Source organism: Pseudophryne corroboree, chromosome 3 (genome assembly GCF_028390025.1).
Source record: "Pseudophryne corroboree isolate aPseCor3 chromosome 3, aPseCor3.hap2, whole genome shotgun sequence".
NCBI classification, from domain to species: domain Eukaryota; kingdom Metazoa; phylum Chordata; class Amphibia; order Anura; family Myobatrachidae; genus Pseudophryne; species Pseudophryne corroboree.
This window is the reverse complement of record NC_086446.1, coordinates 99,468,902-99,482,084: the sequence shown is the minus strand read 5'-3', so window position 1 is coordinate 99,482,084 and position 13,183 is coordinate 99,468,902. Positions and strand designations below refer to the sequence as shown.

The following is a 13,183-nucleotide window of genomic DNA, read 5'->3' as shown; positions in this document are numbered from 1 at the left end:
TGAGCTAGCGGGCGTTTATGAGCCCCTGATGGCCTCTGAGACGCCTGGGCAGGCGCGGGTTGAGATCCCGGCTGTCCCAAGGCTGCTGCGTCATCGAACCTTTTATGTAAGGAGTTGACACTGTCTGTTAAGACCTTCCACATATCCATCCAATCCGGTGTCGGCCCCGTCGGGGGCGACACCACACTTATCTGCCCTTGCTCCGCCTCCACGTAACCCTCCTCATCAAACATGTCGACACAGCCGTACCGACACACCGCACACACACAGGGAATGCTCTGACTGAGGACAGGACCCCACAAAGTCCTTTGGGGAGACAGAGAGAGAGTATGCCAGCACACACCACAGCGCTATATAACACAGGGATTTACACTATAATGAGTGATTTTTCCCAATAGCTGCTTAATATATATTATTTGCGCCTAAATTTATGTGCCCCCCCTCTCTTTTTTACCCTTCTTGTATCAGGAATACTGCAGGGGAGAGCCTGGGGAGCTGCTTCCAGCGGAACTGTGAAGGAAAAATGGCGCTGGTGTGCTGAGGAAGAAGGCCCCACCCCCTCAGCGGCAGGCTTCTCCCTGCAGTTTCTGACTGAAAAATGGCAGGGGTTTTACACATATACAGTCACAGACTGTATTATGTGTATTTTTATGCCAAAAGGTATTTTATTGCTGCCCAGGGCGCCCCCCAGCGCCCTGCACCCTACAGTGACCGGAGTGTGTGGTGTGCAGTGGGAGCAAAGGCGCACAGCTGCAGTGCTGTGCGCTACCTTAATGAAGACCGGAGTCTTCAGCCGCCGATTTCATCTCCTTCTCTTCTGTCTTCTGGCTCTGCAAGGGGGACGGCGGCGCGGCTCCGGGAACGGACGATCGAGGTCAGGCCCTGTGTTCGAACCCTCTGGAGCTAATGGTGTCCAGTAGCCTAAGAAGCACAAGCTAGCTGCACGCAGGTAGGTTTGCTTCTCTCCCCTCAGTCCCTCGTAGCAGAGAGTCTGTTGCCAGCAGATCTCACTGAAAACAAAAAACCTAACAAATACTTTCTTTCTAGCAAGCTCAGGAGAGCTCACTAGGAGCACCCAGCTCTGGCCGGGCACAGATTCTAACTGAGGTCTGGAGGAGGGGCATAGAGGGAGGAGCCAGTGCACACCAGATAGTACCTAATCTTTCTTTTAGAGTGCCCAGTCTCCTGCGGAGCCCGTCTATTCCCATGGTCCTTACGGAGTTCCCAGCATCCACTAGGACGTCAGAGAAATATAAATAATCCTAACAAGCTGGTACTCAATCTTGATGGCACAGTACCTGGGTGCCTTTGCTGCATGCAATTAGTCGTCCAATTTAGTCAGAACTCGCGGTCCATAACTAGGCACCCACCACACGTCACTGCTAGGCACGGCACTCCAGGATTTGGTAAGGTGTATTTATGTAAAGCAAATCAAGTATACATCATATTACAACGCCCAGATGCATGTTAGATGCGGCATTTCGGAACCTCGCAGGGCTCCTTCATCAGGGTGTTGGTAACATGCACAAAGTGTTACCAACACCCTGATGAAGGAGCCCTGCGAGGTTCCGAAATGCTGCATCTAACATGCATCTGGGCGTTGTAATTTGATGTATACTTGATTTGCTTTACATAAATACGCCTTACCAAATCTTGGAGTGCCGTGCCTAGTTGTGGACCGCGAGTTCTGACTAAATTGGACAGTGTCTTTCCATGTGGTACAAATTCTATTTGAAAAGTTGTCACATATTCAAAGTCAACGTTTCGTGGTTGTACCACATGGAAAGACACTGAGTGCCACTGTTCAGTTCCATGGATGTAAGTTTGCTTTTGCAGAGTTCACCTGGGCAAAACTATTAATAGTAAGTGGAGTGACAGATTTCTTTCCAAATAAATAAATAAAAAAATATATCTATCTATATCTCTAACGACAGGAACAGTGCAAGAGATCATGATAAAGATAGAGATAGATAGATAGATAGATAGATAGATAGATAGATAGATAGATAGATAGATCTATATCTATGACAGAGACAGTGCTTAGAAAACACGGACCATGCTATGTTGTATCTCACCCTCAGCAGCTCCTCCTCGGGCCCGTCCCTGACTAGCTCCCCGGCCGCCCTACGCTCTCGGCACTGGAGGTTATCGCTGGCGATGCTGAGCGGGATCTCGGTGGCGTCCAAGCCCCGTTCCAGGCGCTGCTTCTGCTGCAGCAGCAGCTCGGTCTCGGCCGTCACGTCCCGGATCTCCCGGCCCAGCTCGGACTGCCAGAAGTGGATGTCCAGCAGCCTCTGGCCCAGCTGCTTGGTGGCGTCCGCCTGGCTGCGCCGGGTCCTGGCCTCGCACTCGGCCGCCAGCTGCTTGGACTCCCCGCGCAGCGACTCCGAGCCGCCCCGATCGGCGGCCGCCTGGTAGCCGGACGAGTCGGCGCCCTGCCGCCATTCCTCCAGCAGGTACTTGGCGGTGCGGAAGCCGGAGGTGGCCAGGCCTGAGGACGAGCTCTGTCCGGTGTTGTGGGCCGGCTGCACGGTGCGGGACGGGAGGCATTGCACGGGGATGCTCTGCGGGTGCAGCGGGCGGGACACGAGCACCTGAGCGGACATGGCGACGGCTGTCTGCGGGCCTCCGTTACTATGGCGACCGCGTACACTAGCATCAGGCGCCGCGTCCCGTTGCTAAGGGATCGTTGCCTGGATACATGCCGCGTCAGCCAAGGAGCCAATCATAGAGCGCAATGGGCGTTCCCATCAATGTGTTATTATAGTGGGAAAAGACTGCTCATGAATATGTAATATATGGAGTAATCTGCGCATGAGTATGTAATGAAGGTAGCGGGCTGCTCATGAATATGCAAATATCTCCTGGTTCTTATGATGCAATGTTCCCCAGCAGCACAATGATCTTTCTGTACACTGTCATGTTCTCATTTATGGGAGATATAACTACAGAGTAGCCTGTAGCTGGCGTGGTACGCCTCGCAAAAGTCACAGGCTGGCGCATCCATGACGGGGCGGGCCTCCCCCTGGGAGATCACAAGGTGGGAGGCCGACTTCTACAGTTCACCCAGGTATGGTTGAAGACCACTTCAGACGCTTGGGTGCGGGAAGTTGTCACTCACAGATACGCTATATCCTTCAAGACATGTCCCCCTCCTCGCTGTTGCCTGACGGACATCCCTTCGGACAGGGCCGGATTAAGCCCTCGGGTGGCCCGGGGCACCAAAGACAGCAGGGCCCCCCAGTGGTCCACCAGCCCCCACAGTTACACCCCCCCCCCCCCCCCCGCTGCTCACCTCCCGCGGTCGCAGGCAACGGGAGCCGCGCTGCAGCAGGGGGAGAAGAGAAGACACCAGGCTGCCGGGGTATGAGGGATCCACGCTGCCGGGGGAGGAGTGCGGCTGTGCATGCGGCTTCCTCCCCCCTCCTCTCGGGCAGCACGGTCGGGGACTGAGTCAAACAATCTCCAGCCTCTGCCGCCAGCAGCATCTCTCCTGGCAGCAGCGAAGGCTGGAGATTGCTTGACTCAGTCCCCGACCGTGCTGCCCGAGAGGAGAAGGGAGGAAGCCGCATGCACAGCGTGGATCCCTACTGCCCCGGCAACCTGTAGATCAGTGCAGAGCTTCGGCCGGGGGGCCCCTTAAAACAGGGGGGCCCGGGGTACTGACCCCCGGGGCACCCCCCTTAATCCGGCTCTGCCTTCGGATCAGGTGAAGGCAACAACTGTCCGTTTCGTGGTACAATCCCTCCTGCACACCAGAGTGGTAGTACCAGTGGCTCAGAGGGGCAGGGGGTACTATTCAACGCTGTTCCTCGTCCCCAAACCGAATGGTTCCTCCCGGCCCATTCTCAACCTCAAATCTTTGAACAAGTTTGTGGGGGTCTCCAAGTTTCGTATGGAGACCCTTCGCTCTATTGTCCTGGATTTGGAACCAGGGGACTATATGGTATCCCTGAAGGATGCTTACCTGCATTTACCTATTGCCATGTCACATCAGCAATACCTGCATTTTGCTATTGGCAATCTCCATTACCAATTCCGGGCCTTGCCGTTTGATCTGACCATGGCTCCAAGAATTTTCACCAAGGTCATGGCAGTTATGACGGCTTCACTCCGCCGTCGGGGCATCCGGATCCTGCCGTATCTGGACGATCTGCTGATCCTGGCCAATTCCCCAAAAGTTCTCCTCCGTCATTTGGATCTGACGGTCCAGTTTCTGCAAGCCCACGGGTGGCTGATCAACTGGAAAGAATCATCCCTTGTCCCTGCCCAGAGCATGGTGCACCTGAGAGCGTTGTTGGACACACACAACCAGAGGTTTTTGTCACAGTAGAAAGTCTTCAGGACAAGATATGTTGCTTCCAGTGGCGGAATTAGCGAGCGGTGGGCCCAGGTGCGACAAAATGCTTTGCCCCCCCCCCAACCCATCCCATCCAAGTCCACCCCCTCACACCTGGAGAGGATCTGGTGAGGGGGACCTGCTCAGGGCCAGAGAAATGGATACCTAGCAACAGTGCCGTAACTAGACATTTTAGCACTGTGTGCAAGAAACAGCATTAAAGCCCCATCCCTGCATGCAAAACAGGGGCAGTGCGCGCCGTAGGCGCGTGCAAAAATACATAGTGGCATGGCTTCGTGGGGAAGGGGTGTGGCCCCAAAATAATACCAATTCATAAAACGGTGCACAGTAGTCTCCATTATTCAAATTACGCAGCACAGTAGCACCACTACACCAGGTAGAGACCCTTTTACACCTTACGGCGGACGTATTCCTTTTATTACACATAACGGCAGACAGCATCCCCTTTTTACACATAACGGCAGACAGCGTCCCCCTTTTTACACATAACGGCAGACAGCGTCCCCCTTTTTACACATTGCGGCAGGCAGATTCCCCCTTTTTACACATTGCGGCAGGCAGATTCCCCCTTTTTACACATTGCGGCAGGCAGATTCCCCCTTTTTACACATTGGGGGTGATTCTGAGTTGATCGCAGCAGCAAGTTTGTTAGCAATTGGGCAAAACCATGCTGCACTGCAGGTGGGGCAGATGTAACATGTGCAGAGAGAGTTAGATTTGGGTGTGGTGTGTTCAATCTGCAATCTAAATTGCAGTGTAAAAATAAAGCAGCCAGTATGTACCCTGCACAGAAACAAAATAACCCACCCAAATCTAACTCTCTCTGCACATGTTATATCTGCCTCCCCTGCAGTGCACATGGTTTTGCCCAACTGCTAACAAAGTTCCTGCTGCGATCAACGCAGAATTACCCCCATTGAGGCAGGCAGATTGCCCCTTTTTACACATTGCGGCAGACAGTCCCCTTTTTGCACATGGAAAGAAAGAAGGAAAGAAAGAAAGAAAGAAAGAAAGAAAGAGAAAGAAAGAATGAATGAAAGAATGAATTATACTTACCCTCTCTGCTGGCTCAGGCTCCTCGGTGCGGCTTCTGACAGATCACGATTCCTGGGCAGGAGAGAAGGAGGAGGAGGGAGGAGGAGGAGGGAGCCGCAGCAGTGCTGTGTTATTGGTGGAGGCGCTGCTGCTGCTGTCCCTCTGCTTCACTATAGGCTGTTCTCGTAAGACAGCCTATAGTGAAGCAGAGGGACAGCAGCAGCAGCGCCTCAACCAGTAGCAAAGCGCTGCTGCGGCTCTCTCCTCCACCTCCCTCCTCCTCCTTCTCCCCCGTACCGCTGCGCTCCTCTCCTCTCTGTCCGGGCGGCTGTGTGCTGCGGGCAGCGGTTGCCCTCAGCACACAGCGGCATGTAATGAGTCAGTTTGACTCATTACATGCTTTGGGCCCCTGGACAGAGGCGGGCCCCAGTGCAACGCACTGGTTGCATTGGCGGTAGTTCCGCCTCTGGTTGCTTCCTCTCTCGTCCGCATGTGTCGATACACTCGGCGATGCAAGTACTAGGCCTCATGGTGTCGGCTTTCAACATGGTGGAGTATGCGCAGTTTCATTCCCGCCCTCTGTAGAAACTGATTCTTGCCAAATGGGATGGCCTGGCTCACCGGATCAGGTCTCAAATTATCTCCTTATCTCCGGAGTACAGCTGTCACTGACCTGGTGGCTGCAGGAACATCGATTGAGCAGGGGTCGTCCCTTCTGGATCTCCAACTGGGTCCTTCTGACGACGGATGCCAGACTGAGGGGTTGGGGCGCGGTGTTGGAGCAACACTCTCTTCAGGGTTGGTGGACCAGGGAGGAGTCTCTCCTCCTGATAAACATTCTGGAATTGTGGGCAGTGTTCAATGCTCTGAAACTGGCCCGGCAACTGGTACTGAACAGGCCTGTTTAAGTACAGTCAGACAACGGCACCACGGTGGCGTACATAAATCTTCAAGGTGGCACTCAAAGCCGCATGGCACTGTTGGAAGTGTCAAAGATTTTTCAATGGGCGGAACGCCATCTGCCAGCCATATCGGCAGTGTTCATTCCGGGGGTCCTCAACTGGGAAGCGGACTTCCTTAGATGTCAGGACGTACATGCCGGAGAGTGGAGCCTTCATCCAGAAGTATTTCAACTCCTAGTGGACAAGTGACCAGATGTAGACCTGATGGCGTCTCAACACAATCACAAGGTTCCGGTCTTTGGAGCAAGAACAAGGGATCCTCAAGCAGCGTTCGTGGACGCACTGCCAATTCTATGGAACTTTCGGCTGCCATACGTGTTACCTCCGGTGTCACTTGTGCCCAGAGTGGTGAGGAAGTTCAAGCAAGAAGGAGGAATCCTTCTTTTAATAGCTTCAGCATGGCCCAGACGGCATTGGTTCTCAGACCTACAGGGTCTCTCGCTAGAGCGCCCTCTTCTGCTTCTGCAACGACCAGACCTCCTCGTTTAGGATCCTTGTGTTTACCAGGATTTGGCCCGACTGGCTTTGACGGCGTGGCTCTTGAAGCTTCCGTACTGAGAGCCAAAGGATTTTCTGAGGCGGTCATTCAAACTATGTTGAAGGCCCGTAAGCCGGCTTCTGCTAGGATTTACCATAGGGTCTGGAATTCTTACTTTGCTTGGTGCGCATCTAACAATCATGACATTTACAAGTTTAGTACGGCCAAACCTTTGGCCTTCCTACAACAGGGCCTGGACTTGGACCTTGGGCTGGCCTCCCTCAAGGTTCATATTTCTGCCTCGTTGGTATGGTTTCAGAGAAAAATTGTGACTCTGCCTGATGTTCATACCTTCACTCGGGGTGTTTTACGGATTCAACCTCCCTATGTCCCACCTGTGGCTCCTTGGGATTTGTCGGTGGTTCTGGAGGCTTTGCAAGAGTCTCCGTTTGAACCTCTTGAATCTGCGGACCTTAAGTGGCTTTCCCTCAAGGTCTTGTTTCTGCTGGCTATTGCCTCTGCTAGACGGGTATCAGCTTTGGGTGCCTTGTCTTGTAGGTCCCCCTATCTGATTTTTCACTGTGACCGGTGGTTCTTCGAACACGCCCTGGTTATCTACCCAAGGTGATGTCTTTCCACCTTAACCAGGAGTTTGTGGTTCCGGCCTCTGTCTCTCTGGATTTATCCTCCAAAGAGCGGTCTTTGGATGTGGTACAGGCTCTCCGTATCTATGTGAAGAGGACAGCCTCCATTAGGAAGTCTGATTCTCTCTTTGTACTGTTTGGTTTCCACAAACATGGCTGGCCTGCTAACAAGCAGACCATGGCCAGATGGATTAGAATGGTGATTGCACATGCTTATGTACATGCTGGCCTTCCAGCTCCTGCTACCATCAAAGCCCATTCTACTCGGTCTGTTGGACCTTCTTGGGCGTCCCGCCGTGGTGCGACCCTTGAACAATTGTGCAAGGCGGCTACGTGGTCCTCAGTGAACACGTTTATAAGGTTCTATGCCTTCGATACTTCCGCCTCCCAAGATGCTTCCTTTGGACGCAGGGTTCTTGTGCCTGCTACATGAGGAACTGCTTTAGGCAGTGCCGTAACTAGGCATTTTAGCGCTGTGTGCAAGAAACGGCATTGGCGCCCCCCCATGCAAGACAGGGGCAGTGCGCGCCGTAGGCGTGTGCAAAATACATAGGGGCGTTGCTTCATGGGGAAGGGGTGTGGTCACAAAATAATACAAATTCATACTACGGTGCACAGAGCCGGCCCTAACCAATATGATGCCCTAGGCAAGATTTTGGCTGGTGCCCCCTAGCACCGCCGCTAGTTCTGCAGGAGATGCTTGGCATGAGTCAGCTGGCAGCTCTGCTAACGTCGGGCGCCTTTTGTTTATGAAAATGCATCTTATTTGCATTACTATGTGGCTAGAATACAAAAGCAGCTTTTGCTGATTAAAATAATATGCAGCATGCCTATATTCTGTGTGCGACTGCGGCTGTATCTGCATATGAAATGCTACATTACAGTGATTTCCAGGAATACACTGCAACGTAGCATTTCGTATGCAGATACAGCCGCAGTCACACACAGAATATAGGCATGCCGCATATCATTTTAATCATCAGAACCTGCTGGTGCCCCTAAGCATACCAAATGCCCTAGGCATTTGCCTAGTTTGCCTATGCCTAAGGCCGGCTCTGACGGTGCACAGTAGTCTCCATTATTCAAATTACGCTGCACAGTAGCGCCACTACACCAAGTAGAGCCCCTTTACACATTACGGCAGACAGTCCCCCTTTTTACACTGTATGGCAGACTTCGTCCCCTTTTTACACATTACGGCAGACTTTGCTGGTATATGTGGTTGGTTCATCCAGACAACTTAAGGCGCTCATACATCAGCAATCAACTGGGGCAATTTGACGTTTTGCAGATGATTGTGTAACTAAAACTGCAAGGTATGGGGTTCACAGATCGCAGATTCAGACCAAAAATCGATTGGGGTTGTTAACTCAGGTTGTCCAACATGTTGGATTCCACAGATCAAGTTGAGCTGTAGATTGCTAGTGAATGGTGACAATTAGCAGATTTGCAGACCGTTTCTAGTAAACTGATGAGCCTTTCAAGATTGCCATATATGTATTTGCTGAAAATGATCTGCAAATCGCTGAACAATATCTGTAATGTATGGGGGTAGATTGGTGGATTGGGGAATCTTTAAATCTGGGGAAAAAAACCTCAGAATCTGCAAATGGTCTTTTTGTGATTGGTGATGTATGGGGGGCCTTTAGTCGGGATGAGGGTAGCAGGCAGATTGTGGCTTAGAAGGCGGTGTTCAATACACGACAGGCGGGGAGCAGATTAGAGTGCTAGCTAGCTCTTATCTGGGTTTCAATGTTTAGATAGACAATGTCTAGGTTGACCCCATATGGTCAACATGCATTAGGTCAACACGGATAAAAGGCAGATGCTGGAAAAGGTAGACAGGTTCAAATTGTGGACATGGCAATGGTTGACACATGTCGACAACTTTTGAAAGTTTTTCCCTCTTACGTCCTAGAGGATACTGGGGTTCCATTTAGTACCATGGGGTATAGACGGGTTTACTAGGAGCCATTGGCACTTTAAGAAATTGATAGTGTGCGCTGGCCCTCCATCTATGCCCCTCCTACCAGACTCAGTTTGGAAAATGTGTCCGGAGGAGCCGGCCACGCTTATGGAAGCTCCTGAAGAGTTTTCTGCATTTATTTTATATGTTTGTTATTTTCAGGCAAGGCTGGATGGCACGAGCCTGCCTGCTTCGTGGGACTTGGGGGGGGGGGGGGGGCAACCTCTTGAACGGTTAATGGTCCCGTTCCCTGCTGACTCCTGAGGGAACTATTCGCAAACCCCACCACGGCGAGCGTACGTTCCCGCAGCATGCTGCCACCCCTAACAGAGCCAGAATAAAGAAGAGTGGTGGGTGCTAAGCAGCGTCCCAGTTAACGGGTTGCTGGCCATTATGGCGGCATGAGGGTACGGAGACGCACGGCTTCTAACCGGGGCGGAATGCGTCTCCAGACACAGTACACAGCTGCATCTCAGTACACTGTACACAGTACCCACACTGGCACAAACAGCCTTAAAACGGTTTTCTCTAACGTCCTAGTGGATGCTGGGGACTCCGTAAGGACCATGGGGAATAGACGGGCTCCGCAGGAGACATGGGCACTTTAAGAAAGAATTTAGATTCTGGTGTGCTCTGGCTCCTCCCTCTATGTCCCTCCTCCAGACCTCAGTTTGAATCTGTGCCCGGACGAGCTGGGTGCTGTTCAGTGAGCTCTCCTGAGCTTGCTGTAAGAAAGTATTTTGTTAGTTTTTTTTATTTTCAGGGAGTTCTGCTGGCAACAGACTCCCTGCATCGTGGGACTGAGGGGAGAGAAGCAGCCCTACTCTCTGAAGATAGGTCCTGCTTCTTAGGCTACTGGACACCATTAGCTCCAGAGGGATCGTACACAGGATCTCACCCTCGTCGTCCGATCCCGGAGCCGCGCCGCCGTCCCCCTCGCAGAGCCGGAAGACAGAAGCCGGGTGAAAGAAGCAAGAAGACTTCGAAATCGGCGGCAGAAGACTCCAGTCTTCACTGAGGTAGCGCACAGCACTGCAGCTGTGCGCCATTGCTCCCACACTACACCCACATACTCCAGTCACTGTAGGGTGCAGGGCGCAGGGGGGGGCACCCTGGGCAGCAATTAGAGACCTCTTTGGCAAAAGTTTGCATATATACAGTTGGGCACTGTATATATGTATGAGCCCCCGCCAAAAATTGTACATTAAAGCGGGACAGAAGCCCGCCATCGAGGGGGCGGGGCTTCTTCCTCAGCACTCACCAGCGCCATGTTTTTTCTCCACAGCACCGCTGAGAGGAAGCTCCCCAGCCTCTCCCCTGCAGTTACACGGTAGAAGAGGGTAAAAAGAGAGGGGGCACATAATTAGGCGCAAAAATCAATACAAACAGCAGCTACTGGGTTAACATTAAGTTACTGTGTTATTCCTGGGTTAATAGCGCTGGGGTGTGTGCTGGCATACTCTCTCTCTGTCTCTCCAAAGGGCCTTATGGGGGAATTGTCTTCAGATGAGCATTCCCTGAGTGTGTGGTGTGTCGGTACGTGTGTGTCGACATGTCTGAGGTAAAAGGCTCCCCTAAGGAGGAGATGGAGCAAATGTGTGTGTGAGGGTGTCTCCGTCGACAACGCCGACACCTGTTTGGATATGTGTAATTAAGTGCTAAGGTGAATTTATTGCACAAAAGATTAGAGAACAGACAGGGAATCTACCCATGTCTGTCCCTATGTCGCAGAGACCTTCAGAGTCTCTCAATGATCACTATTTAAAATAATAGACACTGATATCGACACGGAGTCTGACTCCAGTGTCGATACGATAATGCAAAGTTACAGCCAAAATGGCAGAAAAGTATTCAATATATGATTATTGTAATAAAAGATGATTTGCATATCACTGATGACTCATCTGTCCCTGACACAAGGGTACACGTTAAGGGGAAGAAAGCTGAGGTAAATTTCCCTCCTCTCATGAAGAAAAAGAGCGGGAATCTCCAGACAAGAGACTGCAGCTTCCCACAAAGAATTCTCAAGGAGTATCCTTTCCCCTAGGGCAGGGGTGGACAACCAGTCAGAGACAAAGAGCCAAGAAATCTTGTTAGGTACATGAAAGAGCCGACTTCGAGCCGAAGGCGCACTTGCAAAAATGGGGTGTGATCTTGTGCCTGCTAGGCCACGCCCCTGGTATAAAATACATTGAAAAAGCCAGATCCAACATAAAATACGATGAAAAATCCACTTCTACATCAAATAATTGAAAAAGCCAGATCCGCATAAAATATATTGAAAAAACCAGATTCACATAATACACTTCAGTTCCCCCATGTGTCACTCCAGCCAGCAGCCTCCTGTGTCACTCCAGCCAGCTCCCCCGTGTGTATTTGGCTCCCTCAGTTCTCAGTCTACGTAGTGCTGCTGCATGTCTGGCTGGAGTGCAGCAGTTTACAGATCTCTTGTGGTCACGTAACTTTGAGTGTTGGGAGCCACATTTGAATAAAGAAAGAGCCTCATGTGGCTCAAGAGCCACGCGTTGGCCACCACTGCCCTAGGGTGTCACGTTTGCCAAAAAGGTAGCCCTGACTTAACAGCTATCCTCAGGGATCCTGCAGATAGCGTGCACAGTCTGGTACACTACTCAGACCGGCGATTGTGTCGGCATGGGTTTATAGCGCTGTAGCAGCGTGGACAGGTACCTTATCAGCAGAGATTGAGACCCTAGTATGTATATATATTGTGACAAGAACACTGGGATAGTGTTTGAGGGCAGGTATGTTTGTCCCAGGTTCTTGTCTTACATGTTTTAAAAAGTGTTAACTTCTAGGAAAAATGCTTTTGGTTTTGTCAGAACCTTTTCAGTTTGCTGTAAAAGCTGGGTATAGGCTCTAAGAGAGAGATAAGGAGAGTTCTAGACATTGGGCCCAGTTCGGGTCTTTGGCCTCACAGAGGGCTAATCAGGGTTTCAGCTGTGTAAGTGTGTTATAGGGCTGCTAGCCTGATTAGTAGGAGCAGACTGCCTGGGAAGGCTGCAGGATCTGTGTGTGAGAGACACGCTTTCTGATGCAAGTAAGCTATACAGTATGTACTAAAGAACTCTGTGTTTTGTTTAGTGACAGTTAGGAATATCTTATGTTTAGTTAGTGCCGGACAGGCAAGGTATTTTTATTTTGGGGTTTGTTTTATTTTCTGTTTCAATAAAACTGGCCGGGGTCAGTTGTACCAGAAACTGGACTTGTGTTGTTCCTCAGCTGCTGCGTGCTGCCATATTCCCCAGGAAAAGGCGCCTTGCACCCCTACAGTGTTACAACTTGGTGGAGAATGCGAGCACACCGTTCTGCGCATAAGTGAAAGCAGCAGCTTTGTGAGGCCTGCAGAAAACGGTGGTTTATGCAGATACAGCCCAGTGTGAAGTTACTGAGACTCACCCCTGAGGGTTTGATATATGTCCTGGGTGAAAGCAGCTACAAAGCCGCCTGAAAAATCTGTCGACATGGAGGATCTGCTTAAAGCCTTGCTGCAAGCTACAGCGGCTCAGCAGGAGGCCAACCGACAGCAGCAGGTGGCAATGGAGGAAAATAGGAGACAACAGCAGGTGGCAATGGAGGAAAATTGGAGACTACAGCAGGAGGCCAACAGACAGCAGCAGGTGGCAATGGAGGAAAATAAGAGACAACAGCAGGCAGTTGTTGATGAACTTTACAGGCAACAGCGTCAGGATAGAGAGGCCTTAGCAGAAGTGGTGCAGA

The 13,183-nt window shown here is 51.4% G+C and overlaps 1 protein-coding gene across 3 annotated transcripts in view; it reads right to left on the bottom strand.

The window, feature by feature from the left end:
* TEKT4 (tektin 4) overlaps nt 1-2,695 on the bottom strand; it is an 83,006-nt gene extending 80,311 nt beyond the window's left edge. Inside the window, exon 1 of one of the 3 annotated variants that reach the window (XM_063958329.1) lies at nt 2,076-2,695. In XM_063958329.1, coding sequence (XP_063814399.1) covers nt 2,076-2,606 — 531 coding nt within the window. In that variant the 5' untranslated portion in view covers nt 2,607-2,695. Of the gene's footprint in view, nt 1-2,055 lie in introns of all 3 variants that reach the window. The other 2 variants (XM_063958328.1, XM_063958330.1) reach the window with 2 other exon arrangements.
* Between the last annotated feature and the right edge of the window lie 10,488 nt (nt 2,696-13,183).